This window comes from Ascaphus truei, chromosome 1, assembly GCF_040206685.1.
Source record: "Ascaphus truei isolate aAscTru1 chromosome 1, aAscTru1.hap1, whole genome shotgun sequence".
NCBI lineage: Eukaryota > Metazoa > Chordata > Amphibia > Anura > Ascaphidae > Ascaphus > Ascaphus truei.
Window position 1 is genome coordinate 229,881,841 of NC_134483.1, and position 25,027 is coordinate 229,906,867.

Genomic DNA, 25,027 nt, shown 5'->3' on the forward strand with positions numbered 1-25,027 from the left:
TTAAGAGCAGAGACTACCCCGCAGGAAAGCTTAGCAAAGCTGCAACATGCTCATCACAAAATGCATTTATTAGACACTATATACATTGAATTTACATGCATGTCGCCATGCTGTATTCTGGAGAAAGGTCAATCATAGTAGTGAAATAATTATAAACAACCCACTCCCTGAGGCTTGTGTTTAAATAACGCTGGAGAAACAGAAAAAATATTGTAGTTATCACTTTTCCTAGTTTCTAAACGACAGTACACATACCTGACCTGTTAAGAAAAAACAAAGTTCAAAAGTGAGGAAAAATCTATTAAAAAAAAAATTTGATAAAAATTGAAGGTCTATATGGAATGTACACCTCATCCTGTGAAACATTTTTAAAAGCCACAGGCCTTAAAATAAAGAAAAAATAGTAAAAACTGCGTCACACCAATGGAAGATGACTTGAAATATAAAAAAGATTTATTGAATCATGTACAATAAGATATTAGGAATATCCCTCTCCGTGAGGCAACAGCGATTTACCCAGTCCAGTGAGAGAGAAGTGCAGTGGATATTCTGGGGGGTTATGCCAGGTGTCAATGGATTCATAAGAAAATTGGGCATCAGTTCATTTTTCCTGGATGCTGCAGACTGAATAAGAGTGAGGCCAGGTAGGTGCCATCTTATTACCTTATCCTCTATTGGACACCCCCTCAGTAACACTCCATGATTGGACCTATGGACTTGATCGGTTTCTCATATATAGATATACACGCAGTATATTTGCTTAGGGGAGACCTCAGTTTCTCTTTCTTCGTTCGATCACTCTCGAGCCCCAGAATTTCCTATTGGACTTTCAACCTTAAGATAGATACCATAGAGATAGTGTTTAACAGTATTTAGGTATCAGTTTGGTTAGACCACAAAACTAAAAAAGGGGAGGAAAAAATGTGCATATTTCCAGAAGTCTGTTCTACTACTGGTAAGAGCTCAATCTCTGTAAGAGTGCAATGGCATGGAGGATGTATGAAAATGTACATTGCTTCCAGGGCCATGGTCTGTAACTTAGTTTTGTGCTACAGGTCAATTCCCAAGAAGCACAATTCCTTTAGGAAACTGTCACAGCAAATCTTTCAAATCTTGATTGATAAAAAATGATGCTCTTAGGTGTAACAGTGGCAGTAAAGGAGGCCTACTGGGTCTCCAACATTCCCACCTGCACCCAGTAAACCAAGTCAGTGTGGGCAGAGTTGACTCCAACAAAAGACAGACTACTTCAAGAGACATGATCTTTATTTCCTCCTTCCTTGCACCTGTGTTCTTTGGGTGTCAGACAGCTATTCAGCAGTCTTCAAATAATTTAATCATAGATTATTTTATGAGCATAATCTCAAATGCGGTAGCAGAAGGGCAGACAAAGCATGTTTCTGTTCCCAATACTGAAGCTGGTAAAAACCTATGGACATGTAATGATGCCTTTTTACCTTTGTACTCACATTCTCTTGCCCTGACCCCGTCTTTGCTTTCTGACAGTCCCATTTGCTTATGCCCAAAATGTCTCCCAATTTCTCCCATTATCGATACCTCAATTCCCTTCATCACCCGCTCGCTGTACTGCTATCCTCCTCATAATGCACTTCATTAAGGCAGGGGTGCTCAACTACAGTCCTCAAGCCTCCACAACAGGTCAGATTTTCAGGATATCCCAGCATCAGCACAAGTGGTTCAATCAGATGCTCAGTCTCTGAGCCACCTATGCTGAAGCAGGGATATCCTGAAATCAAGATATGTTGGAAAGGCTTGAGGACTGGAGTTGAGCACCCCTGCATTAAGTTCATCTCCTTACATCTTCACCATTTCATCATAGATACCAAGAAACCCCTCTCTACTAACCACTCCTTTACCGTATAATGCTCTGGGGTGAATTTGCCCCAAATCCTGGCCCCAGGCACATACCAATCCTTACACACTCCACACTACTTAAATTATTTCCCCAAACAGCCAACACCTCCAACATTAACCACTTTCATTGCCTCTATTTTTCCTGGTCTGTGGAAAGTTAGGCCTATCTGCAATAAACTTACAGCAGCATTACCTCTTCCTTTCTAAATCCCTCAACTTTCTAGCCATACTTATACACTGATCTTCATACCCAATACGGTCTTCTTCCCTACTGCACTATCCTATGGTGTTGTTTCTTGGTCATAACCCCAGGACAGGTAAAAGACATGGCGGAGAGGCACTCTGCTCCCTCATCAATACACATTTGAAATCGTGCCTCCGCCAACCTTTTCATTCAAGTTCTCGCACTATCCTTCCTTCCTTCCTGTGTTGCTGTAATCTACTGCTCCCCTGGGGAAGCCTTCCAGTCCCTTGATAATTGCATGGCACCAACTTTTTTTCTCTTTACATCTCAACCTCTATTTTAACATACATATTGGACAACACCAATGCATCTGCAGCATCTAACTAGTCTTTCTAATCTCCTCCTTTGGTCAGTTGACAAAATCTACTATGCATTAAGATGGACTATCCCTTTTCCTTGTATTCTCTCATCTCTGACTTTTCTAACATACCCTTATCAGCATCTTCTTCCAGTCTCACTTTCCTTTGCAATACCCACTATTCCAATCTACTGGCACTTCACATAACCTGCCTGCACTATACAGTTCTCCACTTTTCTAGCCTCATCTACTGTACCTTCTGTTGTTCATACTTGGCAACAGTCACCTAGAAAAGTAACCTCCAGACTAAGACAAGGAAAAGCTGCTCTTGCCACTCATCCTCAAATGCCCAATCCCAGGCACACTAGCACAAAACTACTTAAAAAAATATCAACAATCAAAAATGCTGATCATTGGAGGAAATGGTGTTCAAAATCAGATTTCTTCCTCTGCTGAGCTCCTTCTATCCCCCCCCCCCTAAATTTGGCCTAACACACACTTTTCCACAGAAAAAGACACTACCATCTCAGTCTAGGACATTTGGTCACGGCCATTTCGCCATGACCAAATAGCCACAAATGACCTCGCCGCAGGGACACCTCCACTGCTTCACCGCTAGGGTAAGTCCCTAACCTTAATCCTTACCCTAAAACCCCCAATACCAATGCTACCCCTTACCCTAAAACCCTCTAAGTTAACCACCCACCCTAAGCACTAGACCCGCTAAAGTGAACCCCTTACCATAAAACTTACCTTAAAGTAAACGCGGCCGGCGGTGGAGGGGCTGTGGAGGAGAGTCCCTTTGTGGCCAAATGTCAGCCAGGACTTGGTCGCGGCGTAACACCCATGACTAAATGTCCCATTCCGCTATCATCTATCCTGTTGCCAAAGCACGTTACCTAGGAGTGACATTTGACTCCTTCATTCGGATTAAGAGCATGGCAAACATGTCACTTTTTCCCCTCTGTAACATTGCCAAGATCCACCCTTTCCTCTATCAATCTACTGCATGCCGTTATGCTCTCCTGCCTGGATTATTGTAACATACTGCTAACAGGGCTCCCTGCCTTACAACTTTCTCATTTGCAATCTATCCAGAATTCTGCAGCAAAAATTATTCGAACCTTCTCCCAAAAATGTCTCTGTTGATCTCCTTAAATCCCTCTCCAGGCTTCCCATCAAGTTTCGGATCATCTACAAAGTTCTCCTCCTTACCTACAAGACTCATCCCGCTCCTTCCTATATATCAGCTTTGAGCTCTCGTTATGCCCCTGCTCGTCTTCTAAGCTCTACACATCTAATTTCCACCGTCACTGCTCTCTCAAGCCTCAAACCTCTTTTACTGTCCTTACCTGTGGAACTCACTCACATTCGGTATATGCCAAGGACTCTCTATCCCCATCTTTAACACAAACCTTAAAACTTGCCTCTTAAATTAAGCATTTCAATAGCCTAGAATCAGTTACAGTCCCAACACTCACAGTTGCTCCTACCAATCATTGCAGCCAAGCACCTCCATCTATTGCAAGGGAGCACAAACTTTTTCCCTGTGCCCCCCTGCCGGCAGTTCCTTTCTCTCTCTACATACCCCCTTACCTCGGCTCTAGCATCGGCGTCATGTTCGTCGTGATGTCATTTGACGTCGCGTTGCCATGGCGCCACGTTTAAGAAGCCGCGGGAGCCAATGTAAGTGAGGTTTACAGAGGCCTTTGCTGCTTCCTCTGCACTTAATTTAAGTGCCTTCGGGAAGCGCGCTGGGCCTCTGTAAACCCTGCGCCCCCCAGTTTGCGCTGATCTATTGCACTTATTCCCTCGCCTGCTGTCTTTGCAAGTTTCCCAACATACCACTTAGATTGTAAGCTCTCTGGGACAGGGATAGCCTTTCCTATTGTCTGATTTTGTTTTTTGCACTTATTGCATTATAATTCTCTGTATTGACTTTTGTAAAGCTCCGAGTATACGGTGAGCACTATATAAAGGTATGCATACACTACAAATTAATTATCGTCCTACAACACTGCAACTAACGGCCATTTAATGGCAACACCCCAGGAGCACTTATTCTACTACACCTTCGGCACTGTTGATTATCCCGTCCTCCACATCCTGAAGGAACATAGACCAATAAATTGCAGAGTTTTCTTTGCCTCCTCAACTCCCACGTCGATCAGACGTTGACCTCTGCTCTTTTTCGCTCATCTCTTGGTAAATTAATCCACTAATTTCGTTTCCCTTGTCATCTTTATGCGCATGGCACTCAAATCTGTCTTTTCTAGATGTCTCCCTGCTACTCTGTCTCCTCCTGGACTTCAAACTGATATTTCAAACAACTTGTCCAAAAACAGAACTTCTCTTCCCACCAACCAATTCCATCCCTACCTCCATCTCTTCAATAAACATTAATATCCCGAATCCAGTGCTTAGGAATCTTTGACCCATACCTATCCTTTATGTCACAGTAAAAAGGTCCAGATTTACCAAGCAGCCTTCTTCAATAATAAACTGTGCTGGAAGACACTTTACAGTGTTGATTTGACTGAGCTTTAAGGGATCTTCCAGCACTTTAAGATGTCTGTTGGCAGGAGAGAGACTTCTTAGTAACTATGGACCACAGTCTCTTACCAAATCCTGCCACGTCGAGGGGCACAATATTGCCAGAACCCCCACTTTCTCACCTCAGAGTCCACTCCCTCATATTATCTTGCCTTGACTACTGAATGTCCTCCTAGCAAGAGTTCTTCTCTCCAGTCTCTCTTCTTAGGTCTATTCTAAATGCTTCTGTCAGACTAACTTCTCACATACGACTCCTCTGCCTCTCCTATTAAGGAGGCAACACAAGCCGTGTTCCCTCTTGTTTTATTATACATGATTTAAGCAGGGGTCTCTTGAGCTGAATCCCATTAATTACATCTCCGAGGCCCCCTGCCTCCGGAGAGACTTAGCTTTGTAGTGGGTGCCAGTAGCTACTCATCAGTTCATCAGTTCACATAATGGCTGATTTTAAAAGATGTGACATCAGGTTCGGCTTTCTATTGGTCCATGTGACCGAGGGCATTAAAATACCGAGATGTCGGCACCCCCTTCGGAGGTAAGCAACTCTGGAAGCAGGGAAACGCAGGATCTGAAATTAGTGGGGTTCAGATCCAGAGACCCCCTGCTTCAATCCAGTATTAAAAACGCTTGGATTGCTCCTTTAAAGGCCACCAGTATCCCGCAGAATCACCTGTTACAACTTTACAAAGAGCATCCCATCTGCTTGCTTCATGGCAAGCAACTTTTAGAAACATACTGTACCAACCTTTTTCTGCTCCTGTACCTTGTGTTTCTACACTATGTACCTTTCTTTTAGACTGTATGATCCTTGGAGCTGGGCCCTCCTTACTCACTGTACATGCCACTGTTAAAATTACAACTATATTATTATGGTCTTCACACCAAAAGGTACTGCAATGTGGAATACGGTTTTATTTTTTGCACACAGATAAAATACCAGGTACTGTATTATTACCATTAACTTTTATATAAAAAAAACATGCCAAGTCTTTTCAATTGCATTTCAATGTTGTTTCCCTAAATCTATGTGAAACCAAACCAACAAATTTTTCCCCCATTGGATTAGAATTGATGTTATGCACTCTAAAAGACAATATTAGCCCCATCAAGAATTTCTGTGTTGGTAGTTTCATAATCAATTTAATCAGGTCTCTGACATGTGTGTTACGAAAAAGTTTGATATCAATGCCATGCAGAAATGGACAGTGGCTTCCAATAAAAAAAAATTTTAAAAATCAGCTCTCAAAGTATATATACGGTCTGTGTGTGCAAATAAATTATAAGTGTGTGCAAAAATGAATCGTACTTTGCTATTAAATTCTTCAGCATTTTATTTGTGAGAAATATTAGTATATCCGCGTATGGCTCTACTTTGATTTTGATATTTTCTCAAACTACAATTCAGCCTTGACACTACAGAACTACAATATGAAATAGATTCTGCATACTTTTTCTAGCTCCGTTTGAGCCCCTTACAAAAGCAGCATGTACAGTATATTTTCTATAATCTTAGTAATTTTGCAGTAAGACTTTGAAACCTAAAGCTTTTTCATATGGTGGCATGCAAAAAAGCAGCACACAAAAGGCGAGCAATGTAGTGTTTCTCCATCCCCCCCCCCCCCACCGTGATCCTGTTCTTAAATGATATGAACAAGAGTTACTGACAACCAAATACCTTAAGAGATAGCACACAAAAACAGAAGGTAAGAATGTAAGTCTTTCAGTAGTGTGTTCATTTGTAATATTGGGTATTTACAAACTGCTAAAACGTATGGGTTTGTATAAGATGGATGCTGACAAGAGCGTGAAGCAATGGAATGAAAAGGCGGTGACGTAGAACAAATAAAATGACACTGCAAATGAGAGTTGAGGTGGAAAAGTATGGCAAAATAGCATTAGGGTAAATATAAAAAGGAGTTGCTATGGTATTTGTGTTATGACCACCAGCATAACAAAAAAAATCAGCCTTTAAAACTCCTACAGGTTAAAAAAAGGCTTTAAAAAAAAAGGAGTTATTACAGGGTAATAGGACATTTTACCCAATTTTTTAATTACGATTTGTTACTTAATACTGTACAACTATTTCAACTACATGAATTTTGATACTTTTCAAGGATCTTTTTATAAAACATATACTGTACCAAACACAAAAGTGTGACTAGTTTACGCTTAAAAAAAATGTACAGTGAGTGAATCGTAGACAAGCTGATGCTGCTTTAGCAACCGCTGTAATGCTACCACTGTGAGGTCCTTTGAAACAAAATGAAAAGTGATTTGCATGCTTACCTGAACATCTGATTTTTGAATACTACTTGCAGAAGTAAACTGACAATCCTCAGAATGAATGGGAAGAATAGCAGGGGCTGATGGTGCAAACGGAGAGAACGATCCACGGCTAACATTTATGGCTTCTGGGTTCTTCGGACCATCTTTTACAGACTCGCTCAGGTTGATTACAGAGTCTCTTATGTTAGAAATTATCTCATTATTTTCTGCCAAAAGGCGCTCCAAATGATCTATTTTTTCTTGCAATATTGAGAGTTGACCCTAAGAGATAGGGAAAAAAAAGAGACATTATGGCATTTCAACAATGCAACACATTTGTAACACAAGTGTTTGACATTTGTATAGATTTTTTTTTATTTTAATCAAAATTATTCAATTACTAATGAAAAGACGCAAGCTTTTCATGTAGATCCTTTATAGGATTAACTGGACAGAAAATTAAAGTATAGAACACATTTAAATATGTAATGGTCAACTAACACTAATTAAGCTTGACGGGTATTGTTTACTGTAAGGCTCACTATAATTTTGAATTCATTATACAATAACCTACTCTATATAATATGCTTCCATGTGCTGAACAAGATTTTAATCCCAATCATTTGTATGGCGTTAAGTCTTGCCCAGAAACAGTGAAGACTGCTCATAGCATATTCAATAGGAGCCGTTGTTGGGTTAGCAACTAGTACGTAGAAACTGAATGGAAATATACATCTATTATAAAACAATTTGCTCTGAGAAAAGGTCCACCATAAAGTTGGGCTCTATGGGTTAAGTAACTCCAACAAATTATTTGTGCAATCATCTAGTTTTGCATTGTGGTAAAGTTTTTTTTTTACCAATACTTGAGAAGTTGCTATTGCTATTTTAGGCTTGGATTTTTCCTTCTAGCATAAGTTTACTAGTTGATAGGGTTGTATTAGATTGTAAGCTCTTCATAGCAAGGACTCATTTTCCTATTGTTTTATGTCTAAAGCGCTTATTCCCTTTGTGTTATATTATGTCACGTGTATTGTAAAGCGCTAAGTACCTGGGTGGTGCTATATAAATAAAAGATATACAGTACATACATATATATACTAGGGCCGGTATGAGGGACACACATGTATTTAAAATCTTGTATTAAAGAGCCCGAGTCCTTCGTAGAACTAGCACTATTATTAATAGTCCTGAATGATGCACAATTTAAAAAGTATACTGTAGTCAGAACGAGATGGAGTAATGGTGAAATAAAAAGCAGACAGGAGGTTCAGAGAAGGAGACTATGCAAAGGGAAGGTTTTTAAAAAGGTCATTATGAAAAAAAATGAATGCTATATAAAAAATTGAGGAAACTGCAAGAGATCAATCTAGAGGGAGGTTAGAGAGGGAACATGGGTTCAAGGAGATAACTTGCCGAATAGCACAGTACCTAGCCCTATATTAATATGCCAAACTAAGCACACAATACACTAGACAAGGGCTCAACCTGTGGCCGCTAGTCAAATAGGGCCCTCGAGGGCCTTGATGTGGCCCTTGGACTCTGCTCCTGCTAATTTCATCATCTGGTTGCCCAGGCAGCCAAGTATAGTTTGTCACACAAACTCACTAATGTAGGTATATATGGTATAGATATAAATGCTTGCTAAAAGTTCAAATACATTTGTAGGTCTTTAAATGCATCTAAAATAACATTCCAATACGCTTTTGTCCCTCCTACTTCTAAAGTCTTTCTGATCTAGCCCCTCTGGAGAACAAGTTGAAGAGCCCCGACCATACTGCGCCAATAATTTTCACAGAAAAATGAAAATAGTCAACCATCTTGCCAAAAACTACTGGCATAGTATATGACTAGTATACAGAGACAAGAATTAGAAACTATAGCACAGCAAAACCACGTCAAGGTCTGCAAAACTGAACTGACCGGTTTCCGCTGAGATCCATTGCTATATGACATTCAAGGAGGAATACCAGTAGTAAAGACAGCATTTCTATGCATAACATACCTTATTCTGTTACATATAATCTTTGCATTCATCTCAATAACACTAATCTTTACTGGTCTGTGTAGTTGTGTTTCCTTCATCGACCTTAGCATAGCAGATAGGTCAGATTCATGAATTGTTTCTATTCCCTCTATCAACATGTATACAGGCATACCCGCTTTAACATACGCAATGGGACCGGAGCATGTATGTAAAGTGAAAATGTACTTAAAGTGAAGCACTGCCTTTTTTTTCCATTTTACGATGCATGTACTGTACTGCAAACATCATATACATGCATAACTGATGTAAATAATGCATTTGAAACCAAAATAAATACTGTAGGCTTTATAGAAAGAAAATCTTTAATGTCAGCTGATTTTTTTCTTACTAGTGCTGGCAGATGCAAAATGGATGAACGGAAAATTATGTAGAAATTATGTAGGAAGGATGAAGGAGAGGGCATATCTTCTACTGTACAGTATTTTTACTGTAACACAAAAAGCGATAAACAGCACTCAAAACTGGAATAACAAGGAGGACCCTAATTCCCCCTATAGTAGTAACCAAATATACACCACCTTTGCTTACAATGATGAATTTAACAGCCTCTATGTCAGTGATTCCAAACCTTTTTTGTTTGGAGGAACCCTTGAAGTATTTTGAAAAATCTCGGGGAACCCCTATCTAGCTGACACATACAGGTAAACCCCGTTATAACGCGGTCCTCGGGGTCCACCCCGAGACCACCGCGTTAGTAACGGGGTCGCGCTAATTAAAAAAAAAAAAAATGGCCGCCGCATCAGCGCATATTCACCCGCGGTCCCGGCTTCCCCCTGTCACCGCGTGACAGGAGATGGGAGGGGGGATGCCCCTCCGGCTTCAGCTTCCCCTGTCACCGCGGGACAGGAGACGGGAGGGTGGATGCCCCTCCGGTTCCGGCTTCCCCTGTCACCGCGGGACAGGAGATGGGAGGGGGGATGCCCCTCCGGTTCCGGTTTCCCCTGTCACCACGTGACAGGAGATGGGAGGGGGGATTCCCCTCCGGCTTCAGCTTCCGGCCCTGTCACCGCGGGACAAGAGATGGGAGGGGGGGGATGCCCCTCCGGTCCCGGCTTCGGGTTCCCCGTCACCGCGGGACAGGAGATGGGAGGTGGGATGCCCCTCCGGTTCCGGCTTCCCCTGTCACCGCAGGACAGGAGATGGGAGGGGGGATTCCCCTCCGGTCCGGCTTCCCCCCGCCGCAGCACAGGGCCCTCGCGCCGCAATACAGGGCCCCCTGGCCCCGCCGTAGTGCAGGGTCGTCCTGCCACCCCCCCCCCCCATGCCCCCCCACGCTGCACCGGGCCATCCCACCAGCCCCCGCAGCATCGGGGGCCCCCGAAGCCATCATCCCCCTCCACCGCAGCACCACCCCCACCGGCACCACCCCCCCTGCAGCCACATGCCTCACCAATCATCCCCAAGGTAAGGCTGATTTATGTATTTGTGTATTGGGAGGGGTGTGTGTGCGTGTGTGCGTGTGTGCGTGTGTGTGTGCAGTGTGAGCAGTGTGTGTGCAGTGTGCAGTGTGAGCAATGAGCAGTGTGTCAGTGTGTGCAATGAGCAGTGTGTGTGCAGTGTGTCAGTGTGCAGTGTGCAAAAAAAAACCGGGAGCCACGGGAAAACCGCGTTATAACCGAATCGCGGTATAACGAGGCGCGTTATAACGGGGTTTACCTGTATTAGGCCGCGCTAATAGTGCTGGCGACGTCGCATCAAAACAAATGTATTGACGCCGTCGCGTGTGCCTATTGTTGGAGCGACAGGACGGCGCGACGACTTGGTCGCGATCACTGGAAGTCACTTCAATTTGATTTTTCCAGCAACCGCAGCCTGACGTCAGCGTCGCCGGCACTATAAGCGCGGACTTAGGTTAATTTCACACCTCACGAGCCACCTCTATTTCCCATCCTCTACCCATGTATTTCTCTCCCCTCCGTCTCACTCACTCTCCTCCCCTCCCACCTCGCATGTATTTATCTCCCGTGTCTCACTCTTACTCAGTCTTTTCCTCACTCACTCCCCCCTATCTCCTCTCACTCGCCTCTACCTTCCGTCAATTACCCCACTCACTCAATCCCCCCACAAAATACATAACAAAAACCTCGGAAGGGCCAGGGAGGTGGGAGGGGGGGTGATCGGAAGAGCCAGGGGGGTGATCTGAAGAGCCGGGGGAGGTGGGGGGTGTTCGGAAGAGCCGGGCATTGGATGAGCCGGGGAAAGGAAGAGCCAGGGGGAAGCTGGGGAACTGAAGAGCTAGGGGAGCCGGGTAAAGGAAGCGCCGGGGAGAGGAAGAGATGGCACACCGCCGCAGCATGCGCACGCTGTCCCCTGGTATCCGTACTCGCAAAGCATGTGTACATACACAGGGGGTAAGGTGCAATTTTAAAAAAATTTACATACTTGTGAGTGTACGTAAAACGGGTGTACTTAAAACGGGGTATGCCTGTATACTGTTGTGCAATTAAATTAGATTTCCTTTTACCAAAGCAGAAATCAGTTATTAGTAAAGGAAAGTACCAAACGTTATGAGATAATCATGCAAAATAATTGTGAAACATTTAAAAGAATATTTTGCAAAAGGTACTGCTAGAGCTAGCATGGCTACACTAATATATATTGCTTCAGTCGAGTGGGCAGTACGGTGTCTACCGGACGTTGCCTTTAAGAATAGCATAGCTTAATAAATATGTCCTTATGTTTTCTGAACAATGCCCCATATTTACCAAGTGGTTAAATAAGCAATAATGGGACTTTCGGCATCGAAAAGTGTCTTCAGGCATAGCCCCAATAACTAAATATTGGTCTTTGGCCAGGATTCATCAAGCTCTGATATGGGGTATCGCACCCTAATCATTCGTTAACCGTCAAACTGGAATGTCAATTGATACGAAATTGAAGTGCGATACACTACATCATAACTTAATCTGCTTTTAGTATGCTTTGTCTTCCCCAAGACAATGCATTTGCTTAGTAGTTTTCCTACAATAAAAATATGTTTAACTCTGGATTCCATCGATGATCCTGAGCCAAGACGCCGAAAAGGCGTTTGACCGAATTGACTGGTCTTATATTAATTTATTTATAAAATATTTTACCAGGAAGTAATACATTGAGAGTTACCTCTCGTTTTCAAGTATGTCCTGGGCACAGAGTTAAGACAAATAATACATGGTTACAAATACAGTTACATAAAATGAACAGGACATTGCATGCAGAGTTAAAGAAAATATATATTATGGGCGTATGAAACAGTTACAGACCAGATTAAAGTGTGAGACAGCCTTAGATTTGAAAATACTTAAACTGGTGGTGGATGTGAGAGTCTCTGGTAGGTTCTAGTTTTGGGGTGCGCGGTAAGAGAAGGAGGAACGGCCGGATACTTTGTTGAGCCTTGGGACCATGAACAGTCTTTTGGAGTCTGATCTCAGGTGATGTGCTGCATGTGGTAGGGGTGAGGAGCTTGTTCAGATAGCTGGGTAGCTTGTCCATAAAGAATTTAAAGGCAAGACAGGAAAGGTGAACTTTGCGCCTAGACTCTAGTGTTGACCAATCTAGTTCTTATATGTCAAAAACGTTGCAGGCATTTAAACTGGAGGGCCCTTTCTTGGAGCCATTCAGGCCTTATATACTACACCCTCGGCTTAAGTATATTCACAGGGTTTTTTCTTTAAGGCATGTGACGATAGCTTATTACAGGTTGTAATTTACACCAAATAACTGGGTTTGAACTGAACGAGGCTTAGATATAATAAAGTATATTTATTCCTTTGGATAGGTGAACACACAAAATAATACAGTAACAGACAAGAAGTACACTTACTTTGGGGATGGGGAATGAGAAGTATGTTGCATAACAATTCTTTCGCAATCGGGTACAATCAAGATGATTTCAGAAGACAAAGGATAAAGGGTGGACAACAGTTTACAGGCATACCCCGCTTTAAGGACACTCACTTTAAGTACACTCGCGAGTAAGTACATATCGCCCAATAGTCAAACGGCAGCTCACGCATGCGCCTGTCAGCACGTCCTGAACAGCAAAGTTGAACTCCCTACCTGCACCGAAGCTGTGCGCAAGCGGGGAGACTATAGAGCCTGTTACAAATGCCTTATTTACATCAGTTATGCATGTATATGATGATTGCAGTACAGTACATGCATCGATAAGTGGAAAAAAGGCAGTGCTTCACTTTAAGTACATTTTCGCTTTACATACATGCTCCGGTCCCATTGCGTACGTTAATGCGGGGTATGCCTGTATAAACCTTTTGTCACCCTATCTTTAACATTAAGTACAGGTGATTGGATCACAATTACTGTAGCCAGTCATTAACGTGGGAAAACATTTTGATACATGCCCCCCAGCTAGTTGGCACATGCGCAGTTGGCCTCTAGGGTCTCATTTCTGTAATCCCACATTTGCATCAGGGATGCCAGCCAGTCTACTAAATGGAATTCCTGGCAGGATACTCTTTGTTGTGAGGTGTGAAATGGGACACTTACAGCCTGCTCTGGTTTGAGTCGTCTCCGCCCTCAGGTAAACAGTGAGGGTGACAAAATCCTTTGAACAATACTTAAGTCCTAGACATTGGGTCGCCTCTCTGGCCATATGCTACCCTGGTATGCAAAGGAATTTCCTCTGGGTTTTATCCCTGCTTTGGGACACAGTATTTAAGATAAAATACAAACATATTAAAATATCTGGTTCCGTTGGGTCCAGCGGGTCCAAACTTCCCAGTTCCCAATGCCGGAACTGGGACACCCTATGGTCCAATTTGCGACTTGCTATGACCTTCGGAATCGGAGTTACACAAATACACCTTAAACCGTTTCCTATTTTAATACAAAAAACTCCGCTGTAAATTAAACCACGGTTTTTCACTAAATCCCCATTGAAAACAACGGGCTCCGCCGCCATAGACTTTCAATGGCAAAACGCCGCCGTTGGCGGCTATGGGAATCCGCCGCAATAGACTTTCAACGGAGCAACGCCGCCGTTGAAGTCAATGGGGGTTTTCCGCCATACCCGGTCAATGGAGATTGGCCACCATTGGAGTCTATGGGAAAAGTCCCGAACTTTCAAGGGGGTCCATACTCCGTCGGGTTGGTCCAAGAGGGTCAAGGATGGTTCTGCAGCGATGCCGGAGCAGTGACTACAGGTACCCCAAACCCTGATCCTCTGGACCCTCGGGAACCGGAGCTATGGATTCCTAAATTTCAGCTTTTTACACTTAGCAGTTTTCTTGAGCTGTTTCTGCCGCCGCCATTGGAACCTATGGCGCGACCCGCTCTTCTCGGTTCGACCCTTATCGGGGGTCTAGGATTCGGGGACCCGGTTGTGGTCGAGTGGGGGGAGGCCTAGGAACAAGGGGCAAAAACAATTTTATTTCTATGTGCTCTAGAACTGTTTATTCCCACGCCACTTGTCGTTGAACTTGACTGCTAAGTGATCAAAGCTCTCTTATAGAAAAAGTATCCGCATTGCGGTTTTGCTGTTTGGACGGCAGCCAACTCGTTCCTGGAAGGCGCCGTCGAGGAACCTCCATTGAAGTCAATGGGCCCATTGACTTACAATGGGAAACCGCCGCTCCTCCTCTCGGACGCCATCTGCTGGTCTTCACAGGAAACAGGTCCAAAACAGCAAGATTCGCCATTGAAACGCATGGAGCTCCAATGGCGGCCTATGGGACCCTGCAAAATGGTGCCTGAAAAGGTGGGAAAATTACACAAAGGGCTATAATCACTAAAGAACTATTAACACTTGTACTCCCGGATGGATCCTAGTGTTTGTGTGATGCAGACACTGATTAAACCAGATGTTACAATAAAGCATGGGAACAGGGGAATATACATTTTCATGTCATAACAAGGGTTAAATCACATTTCTGGACCTCAGCCCAGTTAACCCCTTGTCTACCTGGTGAGGTCAAGGGATGGCCAAATGGGGTGCAACCCCTTTAATCCCAGGCCACCCCCTTTCTCCCTCTATAAGGCATTCCCCATGCTGAATGGAAAAAGGCAGGGATGTCCCTTATACCCCTTATTGTTCGCACTTTGTATGAAGCCTCTGGCCATCAATATAAGAAATAATCCTAATATAGCGGGAGTGCAAGTGAAGGGCCAGGTGTATAAAATCGCTCTTTTTGCAGACGATGTGATTCTTACGGTGACTAAACCTCTGACCTCACTCCCCAATTTGTGCGCCACTTGAGCTCGCTTTAGGGAAATTTCCAGATTCAAAATGAATAGCAACAAATCCGAGGCGCTAAATATTAACTTGCCTAAAGACCAGGTGGCAATTAAATACCCAGGAATATTTATAACAAAGGTTTTGAAGGCTCTTGTGGCTGACATTGGGTCATGGTCCGGCCATAGTATCTCGTGGATAGGCAGAATTCGCAACATAAAAAATTAACATATTGCCCCGCCTGTGGTACCTTTTCCAGACTCTGCCTGTCCCATTGGTCACGGGGGACATTGAAGATTCTTAATCTACCATAAATAAATCTGGAGGGAAAAAAAGCGCCCAGGATAAGTAAACACATTAAGTACACCAAACAAGACAGGAGGCTTGGGACTCACGTGTCTCCTTTCATATTACAAAGCGGCCCAGTCCAGCCAGCTAGTGCTGTGGCATTCTAATCCAGCCCACAGACACTGGATAGCTTTGGAGGCCGATCTGGTCGCCCCTGTTAAGCCGAGTACCCTGCTTTGGTCCCCTTTGAGGAAGAGGTCCGATATCGACCAATCCAGTCAAATTATAGCGGACTCTCAAATTTTGGGACTCGTGAGAAATCTAACTGCGACCAACACGTAGATTCCTGTTGACTCCCCTCTATGATAATCCAGATTTTGGCCCAAGACTGGGTCATATCAGGTTTGAGAGCTGGAGAGTAGCAAGTGTTATGAGATTAAGAGAGGTGGGTTCGAGGGGTTTCCCAAGCCGTTCGAATATTTTAGAAAAAGGTATCCCAAATAACCAGTTCTTTCAGTATCTTCAACTGAAGGCCTATTACAATAAAACTCAGCCCCTGGTTCTCTAACAAAATTTGAGACTCTCTGCCTGAAGGACAGAGAAACGCCAGGTCTTATAGCTAACCTTTACGGTTGCTTTGTGAGCCCCCTCCCCTGACGCATCAGAAACTGAAATATATGTCCCAATGGAAACTGGACCTGGGGGAGGTATTAGACTTGGTGGACTGGGATGACGTTTTCCTGGCGGTGGCTAGATCCATCATGTGTGGAGACTATCAGAGAAAATGCCTACAAGGTTCTGATGGTGGTATTTGATCCTCGTTAGGTTTGCCAAGTTCATCCCAGGATATCCATCAACATGCCCAAAGGGATGTGGAAAACAAGCCACATTCCTGCATAAGCTTGTGTCCTCTTACTGAGCTAAGATCAAAAAGTGTGGGCCCAGGGATTCTTTGGTTTGGACCTCCCTCTAGACCCCTGGCTGTTTCTACTTGAACCCCGTCACCTGCTCACGAGAACAAATTATTGTGCCTAAGCCATCAATCTCCAAAATCAAAAATAAAGTTTGGCAAGTCTGCTGCATGGAGAAGTTAGTCAGTCTCAATAACGCACTTACGTTCCATGTATAGCACGGAAGAGGATTGGACACACTTCATTGGATTCATATGGGCTTATTAGTGTTGTGGGGGGGGGGGGGGGCGGTTGCTTATCTCACTGATTTGGAGTACTATTTATATTGGACTTTTAGCTTAATATCACATGCCAGTCACTTGATAAAGGCCTTGTCAGTGCCAATACGTTGCGTTATGACAAAATAAATGTAAATTTAATTAAAGCAATACAGTTCTTTTAAAAATGTTAAGCAAAGAATGGTGGGTAGCCGTGTTGTTCCTTTCTTTCATTTCGTAATAAAGGATTCTGTATTTCTGCCAAACACGATGAAGGACCCCGAGAAGTTTGAAAGCTTGTAACATAACTACTTGTTGATAAACACACAAATACACAACAAGCTCTGAGAACCTGCCAACGGTCATACCTTGAAGTTGGCTTGCAGGCTTCAGATGCTTTGGCCAAAGGATTGAACTAAATTACCCTTTTTCAAGAGAATATATAAGTATTGCACTGTGTATTTTTGTCACATTGAAAGTAGCTTTGGGCATCTCTGTTTGTTTTTTGTTGTATAACTTACTTGTTGGTTCAATAAAAAAAAGTACCTACTCCCTCCTTTGTTACTTTTACTTTTTAGGATTTTAAAGTATAAGTCACATAATGGTGTGATAAAATTGTGAAAATGTGTGAACTCAATTACTTTACTTTTCATATGTATACAATGTACTATTACTAGGTACAGCAATGGGCATGACAAGCGCTCCCACCAACGCAATTTTTTTTTTTTTTTTTTAATGATCTAAACTCACAATTTATTAAACATTTTACTTTGAAATAGTTTTATTGCCGTAATTTTTGCCGATCTGGGATGGTGACCAGTCATTGAAAGCATTTATTACATCTCTGAAATTGGAAACCTACCACTTGAGGTTTTTTTTCTTGGATATCAAAAAAAAAAACTGGTTTAACACCTCACTACGAATATTTTCAGAAAAGAATTGCAAACCATTTTTTGCAAGCTAAAAGTCAACTTATGTCTCTTTGATTAAAGCTATAACAAAAGGACAATTCCTGATACTCAAGAGAAACATTGTGATGATCAGACTTTTGAAATAGGATCATGAGATATGAAACCATGCTTTACAGTTAGAGGTTATTCAAATGTATCTATTAATAAATGTAATGTAAAGCCGCATTCCAAGCTGCCATTTTTTATTTATTTACTTTAATTTATTTTTCACTTTAATATGTGCATCAATACAATCCACATAATGATAATTGATTAGCTGCTGCTGAACGATCTGATCTCCTGTGATCAATCGGCGAAGATTTGGCTCGGGGTTCACTAAATGTCTGTCAGTGCAGCAGAAGAGGACCCAAGATGCAAAGTTCTGTGGGGAAGATCATGTGACCAGCCAGTCACTAGATACAATTGGTGCACTGCTATAGAGAGGGCAAGGTCCAAAAAGGTGTGCGCCAAAGCTTGGTTCAGAAGAGGCAGGGGATGTGCCTTTGTAAATGGTTGCTATAGAAAAAAAAAATGCTTGTTGCATTATAATACATTAAAAATGTCAAAGTTGTTTAAAAAAAAAAATTCTACAACTATTTTCTCATAGTACAGAACTGACCAAGAAAAAAAACATGTCTGATATGGCTTGGTCTGCAGCTTTAAGAGCAACACATCTCACATTCTCTGATTTTCTATATCCAGTGATCTCAGCTATTAGTAATCCTGTAAGATTCATCACTGGTTATGGAATCCATTGGAATTACTTTGGAAAGATGCCTTCCTATAATAAATGGTTAGGCAATCCTAAAAGTATCCCTAAAAGGGAACTTTCGTTGTGGTACATGGCATGTCAATCTATAAAAAGAAGAAATTCAGTAATAAACTCCATGCAAACAAAAAAGTAACCTGTCAAATTTTTTATGAATTGCAAGCCAACAGTTATTATTTATGTTACAATGTGTCCTTACAACTTGATGTATGTAGGGAAACCCAGAAGACAATTTAAATTCTGGATATTAGAACATGTGAATGCCATTTTGAAGAATGTACAACAACAACATTTGATTGCTAAATATTTCAATAAGTGTCATCAAGGATCTCCAAAATATTTCAGAATCTTTGGCATTGAACATCTTAAAATAGGTATTAGACAAAGAAATTTAGATCAGAACTTATTGCAAAGAGAATACAAATGGGTTTAGATGTTAAATACACTCTCTCAGTGGCCTTAATGAAGTACTAATACGTGTGTCAGACTTTATACTGTGAGCCGGAACTTGTTCAAAATGTCCAAACCTGACGAAGCTTCCAACGAGGATGCGAAACAAGTTGTTTTATTGTGGCCAAGGGGGCTTTCACCCCCCCCCCCCCCCCCCCAATATTGCTGTGAATGATTATGCAGTGTCACAATGGAACGGGGTGAAATATTGGTGAGCACCATGTCTCAGAAACATAACTTCAATAACCGATATAACCACAAATGTATGATTCACCATATCCTAGTCAGTAACTATGCAAGCTGCACAGAACCAGGACTGTAATATAAACCTGGAAATTTGCTACAAAGAGGCTGAATAGGGGCGCATATAGCAGCCATATGAATGTGTGCCTCAGAGCGGTATCTGTCACTGTGAAGTCATATCCTTCGTACAAAGGAACAAAATTATATGAAATATCAATTCTAATATACAAGGCAATTGAAACTCTATGCACCAGAGCAGCAAGCACAGATTTAGGATTGTGAGTTACAAATCAATTTGATGCTTTCCCGGTCAATTTTAGAATATGAGTTCAGAAGATTTGGATATTTTGTGGTACATTTTCATTGCGGTCACACAATACAGTATACTACTGAGAATTTGAGAGTGAACCAAGTGTTTTCACTGCATGGAATGAAGATGTTTGGAGATGTACAAGTAAGATTATAATCTCCGACTGGATTGAGCGGTCCCTCATATTTGAAATTGTTGTATTAATAATTGGAATGTTCTGAACATAATGACACATTCTCATGCAATAATATTTTTATTGGTCAAGAAAGTTGCACTTTGAAATCAGAATAAATATTAAGTAAAAAATTCTTATTGAATAATAAAATATAAATTCTGATAAAGAAACTATTGTATTGAATAATGCTGTGTCACCTTTTGCCCAATACAACATTTCATGCATATTTTAGTTGCATTTCTAAAAAGAAAATAAGCCAGACTTACACTTAAAGCAATTGTCTGCATTTCTGAAAATCAATGTGTCATGGATTTTGCCCAGTGTGCATCTGTTTACAATTTGGGAAGTGTCAACATGAGGGGTTAATAAACAAATATATCATAGGATATAGCAAAAGTCAAAACTTTTTCTGCCATTTCCCCCCTGTTACTCTTGCATAAGGAATCTTAATTAACACAATTCACAAAGAGACCAAAGAATAACAGCTGAAAATATACTGTATGTCAGGGGTGAGCAAACTTTTTATGCCGAGCCCCCCTTTTCATCCATGAAATTTCTCGGGCCCCCCCTGCCTGATGTAATCAAAATCACATGACGTCAGCGCACGTGAGCTGGTTCAGCCATTGAGGGCGAACCAGCTTTGTAACGCCCCCGCCACGCGTCTACAAAAAAAGTATTTATAGCACAAATTACATAACTTAAAAATAAATATTATAATATTTGTCTAATAGCGTTCCCATTTCTGCTGTATTATTAATCTCTCTCTTCCCGCCACATTAGAACACCTCAGGACCTCTCTAACCTCTTCCAGTCTCTCCCTGTATTTCTCACTCCCCCTCCAGTCCCTCTCTATTCCTCCCCTCAGTGTCTCCCCCTCCCCCCCCCACTCTCTTTCCCTCCCCCCAGTGTGTGTCTCTTTCTCCCTCCCCCCATTGTCTCTCACTCTCTCCCCTCTTCCAGTCTCACACTCCTCTTCCAGTCTCTCCAACTCCCTGTATTTCTCACTCCCCCTCCAGTCCCTCTCTATCCCTCCCCTCAGTGTCTCCCCCCACTCTCTTTCCCTCCCCCTGTGTGTCTCTCTCTCTCCCTCCCCCTAGTGTCCCCCTCCCTCCATTGTCTCTCATTCTCCTTCCAGCCATTGCCTCTCCCTCCCCCCAGTGTCTCTCTTGCACTCTCCAACCAGCTATTGTTTCTCCCTCCACCCGGTGTCTCTCTCACACTCTCCCTCCAGCCATTGTGTGTCTCTCTCCCTCCTGCCAGTGTCTCCCTCCCTCCCACCAATGTCTCTCTCATCCCCATCCCCATGTAGCTCTTTCACCCCCCCCCTCCCCATGTCACACTCACTCTCACCCCCCTCCCCATCTCACACTCTCACCCCCCTCATGTCACTCACACCCTCCCCATGCCTCAGTCTCACACTCACTCCCCCATGTCCCAGTCTCACCCCCCCATGTCCCAGTCTCACTCCCCCCCATGTCCCAGTCTCACTCCCCCCCATGTCCCAGTCTCACTCCCCCCCATGTGCCAGTCTCACTCCCCCCCATGTGCCAGTCTCACTCCCCCCCATGTCCCAGTCTCACTCCCCCCCATGTCCCAGTCTCACTACCCCCCATGTCCCAGTCTCACTCCCCCCCATGTCCCAGTCTCACTCCCCCATGTGCCAGTCTCACTCCCCCATGTCCCAGTCTCACTCCCCCATGTCCCAGTCTCACTCCCCCATGTCCCAGTCTCACCCCCCCCCCCATGTCCCAGTCTCACCCCCCCATGTGCCAGTCTCACTCCCCCATGTCCCAGTCTCACTCCCCCATGTCCCAGTCTCACCCCCCCCATGTCCCAGTCTCACCCCCCCCATGTCCCAGTCTCACTCCCCCCCATGTCCCAGTCTCACTCCCCCCCATGTCCCAGTCTCACTCCCCCCCATGTCCCAGTCTCACTCCCCCCCATGTCCCAGTCTCACTCCCCCCCATGTCCCAGTCTCACTCCCCCCCATGTCCCAGTCTCACTCCCCCATGTGCCAGTCTCACTCACCGCCTCTCCCCATGTCACACACGCAGGAAGCAGGAAGCAACGAGATGCTGCTGTGTACTGTAGCACAGCGCAGCACAGCGCCACCTAATGGCCAAAAGAAAAATTGCAGCTGCAGACGGCTTTTTCCCCTCTGCTCCTGGCAAAATCGCCGCTGCTTCCTGCGCCCCCCCTAAACAATCTTGCGCCCCCCCAGGGGGGCGCGCCCCCCAGTTTGCGCACCGCTGCTGTATGTAATAGCTTAATCTTTATTTTAAATAACACTATACCATACTGATTACTGTAAGATTTTTAGAGTAAAGCCTTGTACAGTACATCTCTCAATCTGGATAATTCCAGAATAAAAACTGGTTACATTTTTGACATCACACATTAAATACGTTATGGTGGATAAAGAAAAAAGTGACAGCGCTGAGTACACTTTTGGCGCTATATAAATAAAGACATACAATACAACTCTCCACCGTCCAGTGTATAGCAAATGGTAATATCACTTGTCAGCACATTCACATGTCTCAGACAGGTCTGCAACCCTGCATTTCACGATCTCTTAGCATGGTGCTTCCACTGCAGACAGGATTTCTGGGAATTAGCATGCAAATGAGCAGACAGAAACACCTATTGCATCTAATCCATTTCAACATTGAGCTATATAGCCTGCCATATTACACAACGTTCCAAGACTTAGGATATAGAAGGCACGCGCGACAGAGCGCATGGCGCCATGCGTGCCTTCTGCAGAGGCGATCCATGGCCTGTGGAGGAGACGTGACGGAAGGCGTGTCGGAGGTATGCTCGTGATGTCACGAGTGATTCGCCCTCATTGGCTGAATCGCGCCCGTGACACGGCCGTCGCGAGACAAAATGTTAAAAAATTGGCACGCAAAAAATCTGCTGCTCCATCTAGCGCACACGCTCTATGGCCGTCTTCATTGGAGGTATGGCCTTTGTTTGGGGCGCAGACTATGGACGTGACCTTATAGAGCTCCATGTTAAAATGGATTAGAAGCAAAAAAAAGTGTCACTGTGCTCATTTGCATGTCATTTCACAGAATCCCTGGCTGCAGTCGAAGCAGTGAAAGAATGATGACAAGCAGGGTTGCAGACAGACCTGTCTGAGCCATGTTAATGTGCTCGCAAGTGATAGCTGTACACTTTACAGTGGAAAGTTGTGTCATTTGTTTACACACCATAACTTATGTGTGGTTGAAACACATCACAGCTTTATATTACAAAGCCAGTATGTCTAGCCTCACACAGATGAGACCCAAAAGGATCAAAACAGCTGCCTGTGAGTAGGTTTACGGGCTATACAATTCTTTAACAGTGCTGAAAAGTTGTGTAATTCAGCAGTCATAAGCTTATATATATTTGATATCCCAGAATCCCTTGCTGCAGTGGAAGCACTCAGGGGGGGTCTGCCAGGGCTGCTCTCCCAGGCCTGCTGGCTGGGGGGCCCGGCCAGCGCTGCAAATTTCCCTCGACCCTTGGCCAGGCCCTGCTGCCGGTCGCGGCCGGGTCCCCCGGTTCTCAGCAGCCTCAGGTAGGGGCACCCGGTGCCAGATCTGACGTCAGGGCTGGAAGTCAGCTGGGCTAAGCTTCCGGTGCACGTCAGCATCAGACACCTCGTGGGACTGAGGGAGACCTGCGACCGGCAGGAACTGCTGTGACCTGTCCCAAAAAGCCCCCCCCCAAGCCATCATGCAGCCACCGCCCTACCGCTCTCTCCCCACCCCTCCCCCCCCCGTCGTAGCCACTGGCCCTCCCGCAGAAACACCCCACCCCCCCAAAGCAGCCACCGGCCCCCCGTAGCAACACACCGCCCCGAAGCAGCCACTGGGCCCCCCCATAGCAGCGGGCCCCCCCATAGCAGCGGGCCCCCCCCATAGCAGCGGGCCCCCCCCATAGCAGCAGAAGCCACCGTCGCACGTAGCAATGCGCCCCCCCCCCCCCTTCGCAGCCACCGGCCCCTCCACAGCAACGGCCCCCTCCCCATCCCACAGCAAATATAGGCCTGGGGGAGATGGATATCAATATCCCCCCAGGCCCATATTTAACCCCCCCCCTCGCCCATATTTAACCCCCCCACACCCCACACCCCCAGGCCATACTAAATCCCCCCCAGGCCTTTTATCACATTGGATATCTGTCTTTTGTTGAAAATATTAAAATAAACAGATTGTATTGTAATGTTTTTTTCCCGTATTAATAATAACAAGGAAACAGTTACGTAAAAGTTGCACGCTAATTTTTTTTTCCGTGGTGGGTGCTCTATAGGCTGGGGGGGAGGGGACGCCTGCTCATTTGATTTCTCCTGGGCCCCATGATTTCTGTTGGCGGCCTTGGAAGCACTGTATGAGATAATGGTGAAAAGCCGGGCTGCAGACCTCTCTATGGCGTGAATGTGCTCACAAGTAATATTACATCAAAATTCTAATTTTATGTGTATATACTGTAGTCATGAAAAGGAACTAGAAAATCTTTAGAGACCTATATTTTTTACCAAAATTGGTGTCAAATCTTTTTTTTTTTTTTTTTAAGCATCAGGTAAGGGCATATACTGTACTGTTCAAGATGCTACTAAGTTCTGTAAATATGTGTTTTACTGCAATTTTTGATGTTTCTCATTTTTAAATGCAGAGGCTCCCAATCCTATAATATTTTGTGCTTTGCTTTTAATATCTATATACATAACTATGGCTTTTGACGAAAATAAGTAACGAGTGGCCCCTTGGTATGTTTGAGACTTGTACCTGTGACCTTCTCTCAGGTTGTCCATCACTGAACAAGAGAACTTAAGAGAACATTTCTCTCAGCGTTATTTTTCTGTCCGAGTCCATCCGTAACGGTACACGCCAAATCCCCATTGGTGTGCACAGTGACGGGGGATATGGAATTGCACAGAATGGTTAATTTCTGTGATACAAAAGGTCAAATACAGTATCAAAAGCAAAGTCAGACTTCCAAAAGTAATTTGAATTATACTACAAAACAGTAATTTTAGAAGTGAACCAACAAAACTGCATACTTTAACTGCAAAACAGAGTATTTTTTTCTCAATTTTTGTCCAGTTACTTTATATATAAATGTAACGGGTATTCCCCCCCCCCCCCCCCAATCGCAGATATAGTGTGGGGTGAAAGGGAACATACAATGTTACCAGGTGTGTGGTGCGTTACCTGTTGGTTCACAGGAGGA

At 43.9% G+C, this 25,027-nt stretch overlaps 1 protein-coding gene across 2 annotated transcripts in view; it reads right to left on the reverse strand.

The window, feature by feature from the left end:
- The window catches only part of MAN2A1 (mannosidase alpha class 2A member 1), a 316,852-nt gene that overhangs the window by 275,950 nt on the left and 15,875 nt on the right, over positions 1–25,027 (reverse strand). For both annotated transcript variants that reach the window (XM_075601938.1, XM_075601947.1), the window contains exon 2: positions 7,257–7,517. In XM_075601938.1, the coding sequence (XP_075458053.1) occupies positions 7,257–7,517 (261 nt within the window). The remainder of the gene's footprint in view (positions 1–7,256; positions 7,518–25,027) is intronic.